Source organism: Stegostoma tigrinum, chromosome 12 (genome assembly GCF_030684315.1).
Source record: "Stegostoma tigrinum isolate sSteTig4 chromosome 12, sSteTig4.hap1, whole genome shotgun sequence".
Classification (NCBI taxonomy): Eukaryota; Metazoa; Chordata; class Chondrichthyes; order Orectolobiformes; family Stegostomatidae; genus Stegostoma; species Stegostoma tigrinum.
This window is the reverse complement of record NC_081365.1, coordinates 39,437,402-39,457,235: the sequence shown is the minus strand read 5'-3', so window position 1 is coordinate 39,457,235 and position 19,834 is coordinate 39,437,402. Positions and strand designations below refer to the sequence as shown.

The window sequence follows — 19,834 nt, the reverse complement described above, 5'->3', positions numbered from 1 at the left end:
TGAGCTATCAAATGAGCCACTCAGCCATTCTGTCTCTTCCATGGTAGCAGCCACATCTTTCTGCCCAGATCTTACCTACTATGACTAATTTCAATGGGACTGACTTTTTGGTGTCAAATTACATTGAATCAGCTTGCTTAATTTCTAAACTCACATGTTTGAAAACTCTAGAAGGTTGACTGCCAATTTCAATTCCTTCCTAATTTGATTGGTAAACTTTTCTTCGAATAATTGGTGGACCCCAAACAAAAATCATCAACATGCACCGTAAAGCTTCTTGAAGGTTTTCCATTATAATGCCAATAGAACTTTTCAATAGGTTCGCCTTCGGTTGTGAACATCCAACATTTATGGAACCGCACTTCCTGAAAAAATGCCACAACTGAGGAGCATTGTTGAATCCATAACCACATTTATGTAATTTCAGAGCTCCCCTCTAATCCTGGTGCTTCCTTTGGGGACTGTAGAATGCTTCTCTTTCAAATAGGTTACGTTCAAGAAACATCACTTTGATAATTATGGAGTTTCACTTTAATAGTAAACATTGTTAAACTGGCTAAAGAGATTTTCAAAATGACCTTTTCAGCAGGAGATGAGTCTAAGTTAACCTTTTTTTAAAATCTAAACATTCCTCAAATTCTCAAGTGACTAACCTGGTGTAGCGAAGCTGGATAGAGTATTTGTAGATTGGAAGGCAGGATATCGGAATTTGATGCTTGTAAAATGATAGCGGGGAAGAATGTGTAAAGATGATGTGCTTTTCTAGGCTTGGAGAGAAAGAAAATGTCTGCAAGAAGCGGCAGGTGCGCACGCATTTCCTGAAATTGAAACATTTGTATCCGGGGGCTGTGTGGTTAGCAAACCAGGTAGTGGTTTGTTTATGCAACCAGGTTGAATATCAGCCAATTAATTTAACCTGGCACTTAGAAACTAAAAAAAAATTAAATTTAAATCTGACAACCTGGGACTGAACTCGTTGATATTAAAATTGTTAGGTCATCAAGGGTGTAAAAGAAGAGGGCAATTGAAAATATGTGTGAGAGCAACTGCCATTTAATAGAGTTAGCAACTCAACAGATCTAAAGAGAAAATCTTTGGCTCACACAGAATTCTCTAAGATCTCAGAATAACCAATCAGCTAAAGGTATAGCTGCACTCTCAGCTAATATTCCTGACACAAGAATTCAATGGAGAAATATATTCCTGACTGAGGATCAGTGGAATGGATTCCAGAAGCATTCCAGAAGATGTTTCCTGGCTATAATTTTGAGAGATTAAGTCTTAATTTTTAAAAAAATTTGATTTATATAGGTGGGATTTGTATTTACTGGAACAGTGCACCATTAAAGTTTTGTTTTATTCGGGAGTAGTTCATTTGTAATGGGGCATTGTTCAGTTTGTTAGTTGTTTCATTAATTTGTTAACAGTTAATATTAGATAAATAAATTGTTACCCGTTGATTATGGAATGACTGTAAAGAGTTCATTTCATTTTGCCTTTCTTTTGTAACCAATGGGGGGGGGTGGCAGTTATACCACTTATCACATTACTTTTAACAGATTGAGGTGAAGCGAGCCTCTTTGAGTGTTTCGGTTTTAGTTATTGGGGTAGCCATAACACCAGTCTTAGCCTTAGAAGCTCCACACTGTAGGAATTTTTCTGTACAGATACACCTGTGTGGCAAAGCAGGTTGATACCTATCATCAATTTCCAAGTACACTCTGAATTTTTGCCATTTCTGTAAGTCTTCCTTTAACATCTTTCATTACCCTATCTTCTACTCTACTAGTAGGCCAATCATGGGGACGTCTACTTTTAGCCATTGTCCTAGAAAGCTCCTCGTTACTCATACAACTTGGTCTACTAGTTCAAAATACTTTGTCCCTTGTGATAGACACTGTTATAAAATCTTTCCCTCATTAACACCTTGCTTAACTGTCATTGTTGAGATGTTTATAACATTCTCCACAGTGATGATCAATGCAAAATACTAATGTGAGTTATCACCTTTCTCCTTTTATAATTCCCAAATTGAGTACTTCGAGGGCCCCACACTAACTTTAGCTACTCTCTTTCATTTTATTTATCTAGCTGTTTGTTTTTATATTTCCTGTCTATTTATTAGCTTTTCAATCATCTAATGCTGGTACCTTGATAATTCAAAGAACAAAGAACAAAACTGCACAGGAACAGGCCCTTCGACCCTCCCAAGCCTATGCTGACATATTTTTCCCTTCCATACTAAAACTGTCTTCACTTACCAGTTTCGTATCCCTCTATTCCATTGCTATTCATGTTTTCACCCATGTGTTTCTTGAATGCTGTTATTGAGTCTGCTTCCACCACCTTCCCTGGCAGCTCATTCCAGGCACCCACCACCCTATGTTTGAAAAATATGCCTGCTCATTTTTTTTAAACTTCCCCCCCCGCCCTTGTATCTTGAACCTATGTCCCCTAGTAATTGACTCCTCCACCCTGGGAAGAAACCCCATACTTTCCACTCCATCCATGACATCCACAATCTTACAAACTTCGGTGAGGTTGCGCTCAACCTCTTGTGTTCCAGTGAAAGCAAACCCATTCTATCCAACTGTGCTTCATAGCTAAAATCCCTTTAACCAGGCAACATCCTGATAAAATCTGCTGTACCGTCTCCAAAGTATCTGCATCCCTCTAGCAGTGTGTGACCAGAGCTGCACACAATATTCTAAGCATGGCCAAACTAAAGCTCTATAAAGCTGCAGCATAACTGTCACTCAAAGCTCCTTCAAGCTCCTTCCAATTACCAAGCATTTCATAGGCCTTTTTTACTACCTTATCTACCTGCGCTACCACATACAGTGATCTGTGGACTTGCACACCTAGATCCCTCTGCACGTCAACACTCCTCAGTGTTCAGCCATTCACTGTATAACTTCCACCTATACTATACCTTTCAAAATGCATCATCTCTAATTTATCCATATTAAACTCTGTCTGTCATTTTGCTTCCCATGTCTCCAAATGATCTGTAGCTTGCTGTATCCTCTGAAAGTCCAATTCACTATCCAAAGCTCCACCAACCTTGGAACCATCTGCAAGCTTACTAATTAGACCAGCTACATTGTCCTCCAGATCATTTATATACACTACAAACTGCAGAGGTCCCAGCACTGGTCCTTGTGAAACACCACTAGTCACAACACTCCATTCCAAAAAGCATCTTTCCATCACGACCCTCTGTCTTCTATGACTAAGCCATTTCTGTGTCCATCATGCCAGCTCACCCCGATACCATGTGACTTCACCTTTTGTACCCAATTCTCTGGCCTACCAGTAGTTTGTGTTCGTGTGACTTATTTTTTCTTTCCTTGACCATCTTTGTTAATGGGTGGGTCTTCCATCTATTGTGTCCCTTTCTGACTGGAATAATTTTTGCTGCATGTTATGTAATATCTGCTTAAATGCCTGCCACTGCTCATCCACTGACTTTCCCTTTAGTGTATGCTACTTTAAACAAATCTTTCTTTACAGCTCTCCAATTGCCCTTGTTCAAGTTGTGCATACTGGTTTGAGAATCCCTTAAATTGAACTTGAAATTCTACTCTGTTGTGTTTGCTACTCCCAAGCTCATCCTTAACTACAAATCTCTTTTCAAACCTACCCCATTACACATTATTAGATCCAAAACAGCCTTATCCAGATAGGTTCTATGATGAAAACCGAAAGGACTGCGGATGCAGTAAATCAGGAACAAAACAAAGTTGCTGGAAAAGCCCAGCAGGGCTGGTGGTGTCTTTGAAGGTAAAAACAGAGTTATCGTTTTAGGTCCAGTGACCGTTCCTCGGTCACCAAACCCGCAACTTTGTTTTAGGTCCTATGGTGTACCGTTTCATGAAACAATCCCCAGTGCATTCTATAAATTCAACTTCCATGTTACCCTTGACCACCTGAAATGTCCCATCAATATTTTTTTCCCTTTATTCATTCACAGGATGGGGGTGTTGCTGGCTAGGCAGCATTTATTGCCCATCTCTAATTGTATAGTGAGCAGTTAAGAGTCAACCATATTGCTGTGGGTCTGGAATCACATGTAGGCCAGACCATGTAAGGATAGTAGTTTCCTTCCCCAAAAGATATTAGTGAACCAGATGGGTTTTTACAACAATTGATAGTGGATTCTTAATTCTAGATATTTATTGAACTCAAATTCCACCATCTACTATGGTTGGATTTGAACACAGGTCCCCAGAATGTTACCTGAATCTCAAGATTAACAGCCCAGTGATAATACCACTAGGCCATTGCCTCCCACCAAAAAATATGTAGATTGCAGCCTTAATGACTACCACCCAATTGCTCTGACCTCAATAGTTATGAAGTGCTTCAAGAGGCTGGTCTTAGCCCACATCAATTCTAGTCTCCCAGCCTGCCTCAATCCCCTACAATTTGCCTACTGATGTAACAGGTCCACAGAAGATGCCATATCCCTAGCCCTGCACTAGTCCCTTGAATATCTGGATATCAATGATACCTATGTCAGGCTCCTGCTTGTTGACTACAGCTCCACCTTCAACATCATTATGCCCTCCAGACTGATCTCAAAACTTTGTGACCTTGGTCTCAGCTATGCCCTCTGCAACTGGAACCTCAGCTTTCCAACCCACAGACAGCAATCAATGAAGATAGAAAACTACACCTCCTCCATGATAACATTCAACACTGTAGCCCGCAAGGATGTGTCCTCAGCCCCCTACTGTGCTCCCTTGACACCTACGATAGTGCTGCCAAATTCTGTATGAATGCCATCCACAAGTTCGCTGACAACACTGCCTTTGTGGGACAGAAATCTAACAACAACGAGTCAAACCTCAGAAGGGAGGTAGAGGGTTTGGTGACATGGTGCAATGTAAACAATCTGTCTCTCAATGTTGACAAAACTAAAAAAACTGATCATTGGCTTCTGGAAGAAAAGAGGAGAACATGCCCCCCTCTACATCAACAGAATTGGGCTGGGAGGCTGAAGGGCACCAAATCCTTCGGAGTGACAATAACTGACAACCCGTTCTGACTTCCCTCGTAGATTTGACAGTCAAGAAGGCACAGCAACACGTCTATGCTCAGGTGGCTCAGGAAATTTGGCATGTCCACAATGTCCCTCACCAGCTTCTATAAATGCACCATTGAAAGTGTATTGTCTGGGAGCATAATAGCCAGGTATGGCAACTGCTCTGCCCAGGGTTGTAAGAAACTACAGAAAGTAGTGTGCACAGCCCAGACCATCATGGAAGCCAACCTTCCATTCATGGACTCTATTTACATGGTTCACTGCTGCAGACAGGCAGCCAACATCATCAAAGACCCACCATACCCTGGTAATGATCTACAACTTCTTCTATCAGGCAGAAGCCTGAACACATGCATAAACTGGTTCAGGAACCGCTTTCTCCCGGCCATTATCAAACTGATTGATGGACTCTCTAGCCTCAAATAAAGCTGATTTTGCTGACGTTGATCTCACCTATACAATGTAACCTGTATGCCTCTAAGTCTTTTGATCTGTACATTCTTGCTTTACTATGATCTACTTGTACTGCTCATAAATAAAGATTTTCACTGTATTTTGGAACACATAACAACAAATAAATCAACCAATCAATGTCCTAGATAATAAAATGTGAGGCTGGATGAACACAGCAGGCCAAGCAGCATCTCAGGAGCACAAAAGCTGATGTTTCGGGCCTAGATGAAGGGTCTAGGCCCGAAACGTCAGCTTTTGTGCTCCTGAGATGCTGCTTGGCCTGCTGTGTTCATCCAGCTCCACACTTTGTTATCTTGGAATCTCCAGCATCTGCAGTTCCCATTATCTCCAATCAATGTCCTATATGTGTTTCCATTATAAGCTGATTTATGCTTTGTCCTACACTTTGGGGCCTATAGACAACTTCTACCAGTACCTTCTTTCCCTTGTCTTTCATTATTGCCATCCAAACCGATTCCACAATGTACCTGCATCACTACTAACCAATGCACTGATACGTTCCTTTATTAACAAAGCTCCATTTATTTTCTGCCTATTCTTCTAAAACACTGAATATCCTGAATAGTTTCCAGTCTTGGTCACCCTGCCCCTCTAAAAGCTTTCAAAGCATACACATTTATTTCTGTGTGTATTGTTAACCCAATGGTCTTGTTACAAATGCTGTGTGTATTCAGATTAAGACGCCATAAGTTTTGACTTTTTAACTATTATTACCAAATGACTCTGGTGGCTGCTAAACTACCCATGAACTGACTTTGGCCAAATGATCCTGCTGGAGAATATTTCTTTGTGTTTTGTACAACAGCATGTCTATTGGTATGTATTTTCTGATCTGTTAATTCCTGTCCCCTGTGGTTCCAAATTGTAGAACTCACAGGTACACAAAATACATACTGCTTCATCATCAACATTGTCTCCCACTGTTTCCATGTTTGAAAATTTATGATCCATCCTTACTAGTCATGAGGAATGTGCCTTTATTTAAGTGTAGTATTATAAAATTTTTCCTGTCATGCTCAAAACATTTTCCTGACTCTTCCCATTCCCAGTATGGTTTCCAGAGCTGTTGCAGTTAGTTCCAAAAATACTTAATTTCTAATTTTACGCCTTTCTGGTGAGGATAAAATGGAAGTGATAGCTTGTTTCTTCTTGGTGAGAGAAGAGACCTGAGTCAACATCTCCACCTCATTCTTCCACTGGTAGCATGGCTCCAATTTCACAAACACTGACAGATAATCATCAGTCATGACCCTGCAGCATGACTCAGCTGTTTCACTTCAAATAGCCACTGGCAGTTACTCAGCTATTTCACTTGAAAAAAATACCAGCAGCTCTGCTTTCACCAGAAACAGGAATTGGCTCTTGCTTTCTTTGTCTTCCCACCCGAAGAAATTACAACTGCTCCTCTGGTAAACATGTTTCATACACCAATATCCACTCGTTACATTAGGCAACAAAAGACTTTCAGAGATTCAGAAAGATTTTATTGTAAATCTTTAGTTTAGGAGAAGTATTAGTTTCCACCTTACCATCTGGACACTTTCTTACATAGAAGCCAACATTCTACTAGGGAAAAACACTCCTGTTTTACACGATAATTGAAACTACCAGTAAATTAATGAGTCACCCAATATAAAATTACAAAATAAAATGGGAATAAACAAGGGATGAGACTAAATCAAAATGATGTCTGTGGGGGAGATAATGCACCCCAGCCCATGATGCCCATGGATCCCTAAATGCTTTAAGGCTACCATAGAAGAGAGGCAGTCAGTAGAGAATTACAATGTCTCCATGACCCCCTGCCTGGACCTGCCAGTGCTCTCTCCCTGCCCTTAGTAAGTCAGGCCTCCATCTCTGTTTCTTCCCAGACACCACTACGTCTTATTAGGTAGCCTAACATGTTGCATCTTGTTGAACACCTCTTGGAAAATCAAACATATTACATTTACAGGCTCTCCTTTATCTGTCCTCTTGCCACTTCTTCAAAGAATTCTTAATACATTCATCCAGCATGATTTCCTCTTCATGAAACCATGTTGCCTCTGTTTGAAGGAAAGATGTAAATGTGGAAGTAGTTCAAACTAATACCTGGAATGGGAGGGTGCCTTAAAAGGAAATATTGGACACGCTAGACTTGGATCCCCTGGAGTTTAAATGAGCAAGAAGTAACTTTGATCGAAATATTTCAGATCATGAGCAACTTGACTGGTTGGATGTGGAGAGAATGTTTCCTTTCCTGAGGAATCTAGATCTGCGATTCTGGTTTAAAAATAAGGAATTTCTCATTAAAGAGATGGGGCAAATTGATTTTCTCAGAGGGTTGTGCATCTTTGGAATGCTTTTTCCTCAAAAGACAGTGGAAGCACAGACTTTGAACATTTTTACAGCAGAGTTAGATAGATTTTTCTTTGGCAAAAGGGGGAAAAGTGTTCGGGAAGGTGAGAATGTTGAGTTGAGACTACGATCTGATCAGCCATGATCTTATTAATTGTTGGAATAAACTGGAGGGGTAAAAAGGATACTCCTGCTCCTACCTCATATGTTAGCATGATCAGGAAAATACTGTAGGTCAGCATACTATTTGTTGTGTATATCCTAGAAGACAAGGGGGATGTATGTCCTACAATACATTGTTCCCAGCTTTAAAATATAAGATACATGAGTTTTGCTTTTTGCAGTGGGCCTGAAGAGGGTTGAAAAAAGCCAAGTGTGGTCATTAACATATGATTCAGAAGAATATTGCAGATAAGTTCTGATTGATTATACATTTATGTATTTGCTGTGAAATATTTGACCTTGAAAAATGTTTCTTCTAGGTATACTCCTTTCTCTTGCTAATTAAGTTTCTCAAGAGCTGTCTTATTTTTGGAATTCAGGGATTATTTTGCTGACTGTTGTGGCAAGCTCTCTCAACAGAAAGTTTTTTATTTATTTCCCATATCGGCTTTTATTTGTGAATTATGGATGAAAACAATGTTAATTTGGTATGCAATAAAGATTAAATTTTTCTTCATAATGTATTTTGTATAATTGAATAAAATGTTACACCCAACATCTTCCACATTACAAATATAACCATTTCATTTGTGAAACATGAGAAAGACCTTAAGTTTCTTGGCTGCACTGACACAGCCCAAATTTAAATTTGATTCAGCTCTCGTTTAATGCATGATCTTATTCTGTCCACATAATTTCAGGTTACTTCATATTTTTAAATGTAGAAAACAACTTGTATTCACAGAGCAAGCTTAAAATATCCTCTGATTCTTTCCAAGATAGAAAATTGCATATGTTGAACAGTAGAAACAGTAGGAAATACTCAAAGAAATAATGTCATTGAGACATAAATGTGGCGAAAAAGCAAGGATTTCAGGAGACTATTAACAGTCATGAATTCAGCAAACCAAAGGAATTCAAACAACAATTATAGGGCTGAGATGGGAAGGGCTTATGTTGGATTGGAGAAAATTGGTGGGCAGGGAGAATTAAGCAAGCACTTCCCAAACTATTTGCCAACATGCTCAATTTTAATAGTTGAAAATTAACATAATTCAACATTCCAACAAAAAGAAAAGTGCTATAAGGAAGTAACATGCAGTGCTTGATTATAAAGGTCTGTGTAATATAGATTGAAATGTCATATAAATATGCCAATTTGTGATGAAAATCCTGATCACTTGTTGTCCAGGAGACTGCCAGTTGCTAAATCTGTGTCCTTCTCAAGCCATGCGCTTTAAGAAGCTGCTCAGGAACCTCTGACCTGTTTGTAAAGACACAAAATCCTGACAGCTTACCTTAAAAGAGCCATTGCGGTCGATAGAAGTGTCCAACTGTGGGTGTTTATCTAGTGATTGGCAACATCCCATTGCTGGGACAAAACAAGGGGCAGCAGATGCATTCATTTTATTTTTTATGACCCCATTCACTGTTTGTGAAAACCTACGGGAGTCACAAATTGGAGTTTGGAAACCTCTGGATTAGGTCATGAGAAGATTTCTTACTCACCACAAACTCCTTGTGATTTAACCAGAACTCATTGCAGGTCTAATCATGAACATAACTATACTGTAGTAAACAAGCAAATTTGTATTTTTATATTCAGTGAGGGCCTGTAAATATAATTACCATTGATATGCTCATCTGGCAGAAATGAACACAGGATAAATAAAAATTTTTTTAAAAATTGGCTTAAATAACAGAAGTGAAACCAATAAAATCTCTAAGAGCCATAAACACGTGATCTACTTCATTATTACATTGGCACAATTTCTACTTGTTGATCCCAACTGAAATCCTTATTTATTGGTATTCTATGACTAATGCAGTTTTGTGGCAGAACTGTAGAACAATAACAACATAAGTTGTCATTATTTTTGTTCCAATGACAGTTAAGATAGATAGGAGGATTTCATCCTTTGTGCCCAAATCATTTTTGATTTTAGGGTAAATTCTAATTCAAGCCTGTCAGTGTTAACCAGAGATAAAGCTAATTCTCTGGATTAGGTCATGAGGATTTCATTCTCGCCACAAACTCCTTGTGATTTAACCAGAACTCATTGTAGGTCTAGTCATGAGCATGACTATATTGTAGTAAACAAGCAAATTTGTATTTTTATATTCAGTGGGGACCTGTAAATATAATTGCCATTGATATGCTCATCTGGCAGAAAGCTAAAGATAAAGCTAGAGCTCCTTTTTGAATTGTCAAATTGATTATCATTGGAATTGAAGGGAATTTTGAAAATGCAACGAGTTTCCAAGCAATGAGAGTTAATTGTTCTGTGGTTACCCACATTTCCCACATTACATATTACAGTTATGTTGAATAATAATATGCTGAAATAAGGCAAACGATGATCTGTTCAGCTTAGTATTCCATCAACCAAAATTAGCTTTATCTCTGGTTAAGATTGACTGGCTTGAATTAGAATTTAAATTAAAATCAAAAATGATTTGGGCACAAAGGATGAAATCCTTCCTATCTGTCTTAACTGTCATTGGAACAAAAATAATGACAACTTATTTTGTTATTGTTCTACAGTTATCAGTCACACTCTGGTATCTTACTCAAGCGATTATTTTTAAATGTGATCTTAGATGGTAAACTATAACAGGAAAGTGGTGATTTTACAATTGAATCATATTCCTACTCCTGCCTGGGATTTCCAAATGTATATTTTCTAGCACAGTTCAAGAACTAGGAGCAAACTAGCAGAATACTTGCTGGTATTTCAAAGGACACTAACTCAGAAACAAACCTACAACCCTTACACTCATTTGGATCAGAGCAACATTGACATCAGTTCAGTAGGAATATCTAACAGTCAACTACAGATAAGTATGTATGTACATTATCGGCTTCAGGGCTCATGTGCAGTGGGAGGAATAAATGTCAATTTAAGGTATTTGAGGACATGCTGAAAATATTTGTTCTTTCTCGTAAAATTTTATTGACTACTATCCTGAAGGAAATGATTCCTCACTGAGATTGGTCCTTTAGCTGCCAGACATCCTCTACCTTAAGTGACAATTAATAATGTATAAACATTTGTTCAAAGTATAGACGTTGCAGTTTAGCCCAAAGCCATGCTCACTCCATGTTCAGACACTTGTACATTGGTATGGATTATTACAAAAATGATCAAAAGGAAGGTCCCATTCTTGATTTCCTGACCCTAATCACTCCAGATCAGTTGTAACATGAGCTGACAATAACCCGTTCAATGCAGAGTGACATGGTAATCAAACCTCTAAACTTACTGAGCTGTAAACAACGCATTGTGGATGCTGGAGATCTGAAATGAAAACAGAAAATGCTGTAGAAACTTTGCAGGTCTGGCAGCATCTTTGAAAACAGAAACAACGTTAATGTTTTGAGTCCAATATGGGTCTTCAGAATTGTATGGCACTGCTACACACTTGAGGAACTTACAAATTCATGTAAGAAGACTGCATCAGTCGGTCGATCACAGCTGATTTGCACTGAAATGACTAAATGTGTATAATTTAAGCTATTTCACAAGATTGCTAAAAACAACAGAATGGTGTAGCTCATGAATATTGATAGTAGCACTGAAATTGCACAGAATCTACCAGATAATACCTCAGTAAACCTGGCAAAATTGTTTGGCTTGGTGGTGAATTTCTCTTTTCCAGTGAGGTAAATGATGTTTAGTGTTAGAAATGGAACATGTGGGCATGATTCTCTCCCAACATTAGCATTAAAAAAAAGTATTTGTCACAAAGAAGATCTAGCTAAAAATCCCTTAAAACTATCCTAAAAAGAGCACTTTTTAAAAGTACCTCCTCCTGTCCCAATGTGAAGTTCTATTTTCCACATCAATGATTCAATGGCATTTTCAAATGAGATTGCTGAGTTAATGTCATTTCTTGTCAAGTTTAAGCAGTGCATTTATGACTGATTAATGATGGATCAAGATTACGAACTTGTATAGCTGTTGGGGAAGACAAATTTCCAATCAGGCCTGGATTCAACATTGACCGGTTGAAACTGCTATCTTATTGACATGCCTCCTCCCTTTACATGATTGTTCCCTGATTATCCTCCTTTTTCTCTCCTTCTAGCATCAATTTAGATGGGGGATGTTTCCACAGTTGCTAATTTCTGTGTTAAGGTAGCCCAGTGGCCACTCATCATATGCAAGCTAGCATTGTGAGAGTTAGCTGTCTATTTAATATTGAGCAATGCCATTCCTTCTTTCGTTAAACAATTCCACACGTGGTGTGTTCTGCAGGATTCATTAGAATTCTAACTGATGTCACTGACTTGTGATTAGCAATGGAATGTTGACTGCTTTTTAAATGTTTCAGTATGAGACCATATTGTGTATTTGCTAAGCTAACCGAAAATTTTTCTTTCTCTCACGCTTTTCTAAAATTTCAAGAAGTATGTAAAAGAGGTGGAGGCATCTTTTTTTCCTTTATTCATTCATGAGATGTGGGTATTGCTGGCTAGGCACCTCTAATTGCCCAGATGGCAGTTAATGAACAACACTGCTGTGGGTCTGGTGTCACATATAGGCCAGACCAGGTAAAGATGGCATTTTCCTTCCCTAGAGGTCATTAGTGAACCAGATGGGATTTTCCCCTCAACAATCGATGACAGATTTATGGTCATCATCGGATTCTTAATTCCAGACATTTATTGAATTCAAATTCCACCATCTGCTATGGTCGTCCTTGAACCCAGGACCCCAGAACATTATCTGGATTAACTGTCCACTGATAATACCACTAGGCCATCACTTCCCCTACCAACAGCAATCTTTCCACTCTGTTTAGTTTTACAATTGTGCTTTTAAAGTATCAGTCCTTTTACTTTCTGGGAAGACAGGTAAAAGATTTTTTTAGAAATCTGTCGGGAATATTGGTAACATTTGAGAGTATTGGAAGGAATGAATGTGTGCTTGTCCTGTTTACCCAATATTTCCATTTACAATAAAGCCAACAAAGCAACATAAATACAAAATGAGATATTTAAAATAAGATTTAGAAACATTTGATTGAAACTAACCCAACAAAAGATCTGAATCCTATCTGAACCCTTCCATGACACAATATGCAATAGAATCCTTTGAAGAGTGGACTGCTAGAGAACGTGAGATGGTTATATACCACAAAGCTCTCACGGAATATTGTTCCCAACGGAATAGAAGAGATCAGGTACATGTATTTCACGTTGCTCTTCCATCTGGAATCCAAAAGCAGCCAGAAAAATGGATAGACAATGGCTCATGATTTCTTGATGAAGTGATGAAAAGTTATTTTGTCCCTAAGTGACATTACTAATAAGTCCCCATCATCACCACTGGCAGTACCTCACAGGAGAGGTGGCCCTCTTCCACTCTCAGGGTGAGTCTGTATGTTGCTGTACAGACTGCTGAGGCTATCACAGGCCCGGTGTAGGTGGTGGTTGTGGGAAATATTGGTGTGTGCGCTCATTTCATTGTTTTCGCCTGACTTCTGCTTTTTCCTGACGGCAAGGCTCCAAGTGCTCACCACTTTTCCGGACGCTCCTCCTCCACTTTGGACAGTCTCGAGCTAGTGATTCCCAAGGGTCAGTGGGAATGCCGCACTTTTCCAGTGAGGCCTTGAGGGTATCACTGAAGCACTTTGTGAAGTAGAACAGTGAGAAGACAACGACGACAAAAACAAAGTTGCTGGAGAAGCTCTGCGGGTCTGGCAGCATCTGTGAAGGGAAAAACAGAGTTAACGTTTCGGGTCCAGTGACCCTTCTGTTTTCTCCTTCACAGATGCTGCCAGACCTGCAGAGCTTCTCCAGCAACTTTGTTTTTGCTCTTGATTTACAGCATTCACAGTTCTTTCGGTTTTTATTTAGTGAGAAGGCAAAATGTACTATCTTTAAGTGTGAAAAGGAACGACTGCTCAATTTACATTTCAGGAAACTTTTTTAAAGCACCTTCGAATTTTCTAAACTCAAACACGTGGAAAGCCCTAATGTCCTGCACTCTCACTATCTCATCTGAGATTCATCAAAACACACTCCCAATGTAAGAGGTAAAATTTTCAAAGGGCTGTTCTTACCTGGGACCAAAACATTTAAACAACTGCTGATCAGACAAGACAAAAACTATTGGTGGAACTCAGCAGGCCTGGCGGCTTCTGTCGGTGGGCGGGAAAGCAGAGTTAACATTTCGAGTCCGGCGGCTCTGCAGCAAAACCGCAGTCGAAACACTAACTCTTAATTTCTTCTCACAGATGCCGCCACAACTGTTGGGTTTCTCCAGCAATTTCCGTTTTTGTTTGTTTCACATCCTCACAGGGGGCTGTGTTAAGGGTTAAGCTGTTTCAGGTATTGGTTAAAGACTACTAAAAGTAGAGTTTTTCATGTGATATGAAATCAGGCAGCGGGATCAATGTATCTGTCTCGGTTTAAGGAATTATCTGCCTAGCCATGGTATTTACTATTCGCTGTACTTTCCGCACAATAATGGCTCACATTATTATTTAAAAAGCTTTGGAGAAAGATTAAATGTAGTTCAGATCTAAGTACATAGCGTCAGCGAAGGTATTGTCAGTTGTTATTCTGCTCTCAGCAATTGTGTTTTAGAAAGCAGTGCTCCATATTGCCTTCATATTCTCTTTGTTCCTCTGGTGTGCGAATTCTGGTCCTGCCTCCCTTCTCCCTTTACCCGCTTTCTTGTTTCATGGCTTCTCCATGACTCTTTGTTCTTTTCTCCTCTCTCCTCCCTTGCTATTCAGTGCTTGTGTTCATCGATTCTGATCATTTCCACTCGCTCATTTTCTCAGGGTTTGGGCTGCCCACATTTCCACCCACTCTTTGACGTCAAGCTCCAGCCCCGGTGATGCTGTGTAATTGGATCGCTATCTCCCTGCTCCTGGGCGGATCCCATCATTCAAACCATAGCACTCCAGCCTATTATCGAGTGTTTGTGTGTTCTCAGTCCAGCCGAGCAGCTGCTGGAATGAAGTGAGGAGCTGAGGGCTGGAAAGAGGGTGTGAGGAGCCCTGAACACACCTCGGCCAAACCCAGCCCTCACCTGGAGAGCAGACCATTACTTACTGCAGACGTAACTGGTCCTTAGTACCTTCCAACTCCTGCGGTTTCCGTGTCTCCAGTAACGGCTCACAACATCGAGGCACTGAAGCCGGAATCTTCAATGATTTAGGATTAAAGAGCGCGAGTGAGAGGGACTGAGCTGTAATCTGATTGTAAACAGAGGCGTTGTTTAAACAATTGGAAGCTCGGCATCAGTTAAAAAAATGAATTACCTTCCTATTCACTTGATCGTGATGATATCGGGTAAGTATTTATTCTCAAAACATTAATAACTGTAGCTGTACGATTCGGTGTTTTGAATTGTTCTTAATAGTATCTCTAATAACCGTGATGTGCTTGCATCAAAAAGTACACTTCTAACAGGTTCATAGTTTTCGGTTAACTGCCGTGTTTCAATTGCAAATTAAAGTACACGTTGTTAGCCAAACAAATCCTTTGATGTAACCGTGGCAATACAGTATCTTTGGATTGTATAAATCTCCTCTTCAGACAATCGCATGAAGGCAGTCTCTAGTAGTAATAGATTTTCAAAGTGCAACATTTTTCCCGTTGTACTTTCTTTGGATAAGCATACGTTAAGTTTTTCTTTGGAACGGAATGATGAACCTTATTAATAGATCTTACTGTCTCGAATCACCCTCGCCTTTTTATCTTTTTGTTCAGTGACACTAGCAGACCCTGATGATGTTCATGATCAACCAGTTCCTGTTAGGTCTCAGTACTGAGAGCCAATGTTTGTTTACTTGTTCAGTCTGGATTGACTTTTGATTATTTTGATCAAACTTGGGTTCATATTGGCCTATGACCTTTACAGTAGAAGATAATTGAATTAGCATCATGATTCTGATGGTTTTAGATTTCAGTGCTGATGTACATCTTGTGATGGTGCCTCAGGCATAAGGTTATTTGAATATTATTCTGTGTATAAATTTAGAATTGAATAGAATAATTCCAGTCCAGCATCTATCCAATTATGTACTTTGATCTGGACTTAGTTTGTACATTTTGAAATACATGTACAGCTCAAAATATAAGAAAAGTACATCAAATTGTTAGAAATGACAATATTTATTTGCCATTCTTTAGTATTGATTTAAGTCTGTAAACTCACAACAGTGTTCTGAATATGGGAAATGGGACTAAAATGAGTCGTGTCTCAAGCTACTGAATTTCTGGAAGTGTAAGACGTTCATTTGGAATGTTAATTTTGAAAAGTATATATTTTCTGTCAAAGTGAGAAATATTTATTGTGGAATGGAACACTCATCAAATTTGTCACTGAGCAGTCGCGTCAAGCAATCCTGAGTCAAGTATATTATAGATTGGACACAAAGTGAAATACATTTTTCTCTGAGCAATGCATGAACACCAATCTCAGAATAAAGAACCTATTTAACAACATGAATTATCATGACCTTCTAAACTAAGTCATTAACCGGTATGAAAATATAAGAAAAAGATAACAACAAAGCATAAAATCAGTCCCTCCTTTTGTCAACTCTCATGCACACCCTACTGTCAACCATTCTATGTCCAGAAAGGGCAAAAAGAAACAAACCTGTGGCCATATGAGCAAAAGTCTTTTCAACGCATTGGGAAATCATGATAGCCCTTGCACATCATAGTTACAATTGACCATTTAAAGAACTGCAATGACTTGTCATTTTTTGTGTCTGTCTTAACAGCAGAAAATAGAAGTACCGAGAATAGTAGAAACTAAGGGGCAAATGAAGGAATGATGTAAAGTAACATGATCAACACAAAAAATGTACAATGCAAACTATTGTGACCATGGACTGTCACGTCCCCTAGTCCCAATGGCTAGCATCCTAAAAGGAAGTAGCCGCAGAGATAGTGGAAGCATTGGTTGTCTTTTAAACTTTTCTTTGTTTTGGAATGGTCCCAGCAGATTGGTAAACTGTAACTGCAGTACCACTATTTCAGAAAGGATGGAGACAAACAGCTGGAAATTATTGCCCAAAGTATCTAAGATTTATCATTCCATAACAGCCAGAATCTGTTATTAGGGAGATAAGCAAGATAGTTAGAAAATCATCTTGCAGTCAGAGTGAATGTTGAATGAATGAATTGCAAGAGGGAAGATGTGTTTAACAGATTTATCAGTCTTCGAACATATGTATGAATATACAAGTTAGGATTGGAGTAGGCTTTTCAGCCTCCCTAAGCCTGCTCAGGGCTGATCTGATGACTCCACATTCCTCCAGCCAATAACCTTTTACCTCCTTGTTTTTCAAAATTTATCTAATTCTGCTTTGAAAATATTCAAAGACTGTTTCCACCACACTTTTGGGCAAGAGAATCCAAAGATTCATGATGCCCTTGAGAATAATCTTCTCCTTATGTTCGTTTTAAATAGGCAACACCTTTTTAAATGATAATTCCTAATTCTAGATTCGTCCACAAGAGGAAAAATCCTATCCACATTCAACCTGTCGAGACTCTTCAGAATTTTATGTTTCAATCAAGTTGATGTTCCAAACTCCAGCAGATACATGCCTAGCCTGCCCAAACCTTCCTCATATGTCAACCCACCCATTCCAGGTATTAATTGACTGGTTCCCTTATATCAAATGCATATTTTGCTTCTGAAAAGAACTCAAATAAATTGGCTAAGTGTGATTTGCCTTTCATAAAACCACAATGAATCTGTCTGGCTACTTTACATTTATCTGCATGGCTGACGATGATGCCTTTGATCATAGCTTCTAATATTTTTTGCTATGACAGAAATTTGGCTTGTTGTTCCCTTCTTTCTGCCACCCTTTTGAATAAATGATTTACATGAGCAATCTTCCAATATAATGGGACCTTCTCTGAATTTAGCAAGTTTTGGAAAATTCAGATGAATGCATCAATTCTCTCATTAATCAAATGTCTTAAGAGCTTAGGATAAAATCCCCCCATACCTAGGCCTTGTCAGTCCACAGTTCCAACAATTCGCTCAGTATAATTTCCCTGATGATTGTCATTTTTTCCCTCTCCCTTCCATTTTGTGATTTACCGCTGTTTCCAGGATGTTACTTGTGTTCTCTGGTGCGAAGATGGATGCTAAATGTCTGTTTATTTATCTGGCATTTTCTTATTTTCTCTTATTATCTCTTCAGTCTCATTTCCTATCGGACCAACGTTCATTAATTAACTTTTCTATAATATCTATAGAAATTCTTACAGTCAGATTTTTATATTTATAGCTAGCTTTCTCGCACTCAATTGTTTCCCCATCCTTATTAATCTTCTAATCATTGTTTGCTGTTGTTTATATTCTGCCCAATTCCCTGACCTGCCAACCACCTTTGTGCAATTATATTCTTCATTTGATGTTTGATTCTAACTTTAATATTTTTAGCTGGTGTATCTTCCCCTTCGACTTTTTCTTTCTCTAAAATGTATATATTCTATGAATTGTGAACAACCCCATTAAATATCTGCCACTCCATCTTCATTCACCTGTCACTTACTCTAGTTTGCCACTTCACTTTAGCTAACTCTGCTTTCAGACTTTTCTTTAAATATAAAATGCTCATCTTGTACTCTCCCTTCTCTCCCTCGAACTGAATGTAAATGCAATCCTGTTATGTTCACATATAACAGACAAGATAGATAAAGGGGGACCTGTAGATGTAATGCATTTGGATTTTCAAATGGAATTCGATAAGGTGTCACAAAAAAGTTGCTGCACAACATTGAGTTAATGGGGTTGAGGGTGATTTATGAGCATGGATAGTGGATTGGATAACTAACAACAAATTGAGATTTAAGATATATGGGTCTTTTTCAATTTGGAAACTGTAAGTAGTGGAGTGTTACATAGGTCAGCAGTCGAGCCTCAAATATGTACAACAGCAGGTCGGGGCTGGGATTCTTGTGGCAAGTATGCAGCTCCTGACTCCCCAAAGCCTCCCTCTGGCTCTACCCCTCACAACTACTGCACAGGACTGTAGAAGTTCAAAAAGACAGTTCAGAACCACACTCTCGAGTGCAAAAATCAATAACCAAAGCAGCAATAGCCCAGCAGTGATGAACAAATTTGAAAAAAATAGTAGATGAAATATAATAGGAATTATGCAAGTTAGCGAGAAGAACAGAAAAACAGAATGTTATTTAAATGAAGAAAAATGGCAAAATGCTGCAGTACAGAGGGATTTGGACCTCCATGTTCATGAATCACAAAAACATCATCATGCAGGTACAACACATAATTAGGAAAGCGAATGTAATTATCCCTTTTATTGCAGAGGAATGAAGTATAAATTGGAGAAATTGTATGGACAAGCACATCCGGAGTACTCTGTATAGTTTTGTTCATATTACTTAAGGAGGGATATTTTTGCACTGAAAGCAGCTCAGTGAATGTTCATTAGTCTGATCCCTGTTATGATGTGTTAATCTTTTGACAAGTTGAGCAGGTTCATTCTATACTCATTGGAGTCTAAGAAATGGGAGATGATGTTATTGAAACATATAAGATTGTGCAGGAGCTTGGCTGGATAGGTGCTGAGTGAATGTTTTGCATTCATGAGGAATCTAGAATTAGGGACTACAGTTTAAAAATAAGGTTCCTCACGTTTAAAACAAAAATAAGCAAGAATTTCTTTCCTCTTTATTCTTTGGAATTCACTTCCACAGAGAATAGTTATAGCTCGGTCTTTGAAAATGCTCAAGGCTGAATCTGATAAACTTTTGATTGACAAGAGAATTCAAATTTTGTGAAGGACAAGCAGGAAATT

General features: G+C 38.8%; 1 protein-coding gene across 1 annotated transcript in view; it reads left to right on the top strand.

Annotated features, from left to right (window-relative positions):
• Positions 1-14,923: 14,923 nt before the first annotated feature.
• Positions 14,924-19,834, top strand: part of LOC125456939 (immunoglobulin superfamily member 3-like) — a 189,105-nt gene continuing 184,194 nt past the window's right edge. Inside the window, exon 1 of the mRNA XM_048540551.2 lies at positions 14,924-15,329. Coding sequence (XP_048396508.1) covers positions 15,290-15,329 — 40 coding nt within the window. The 5' untranslated portion in view covers positions 14,924-15,289. The remainder of the gene's footprint in view (positions 15,330-19,834) is intronic.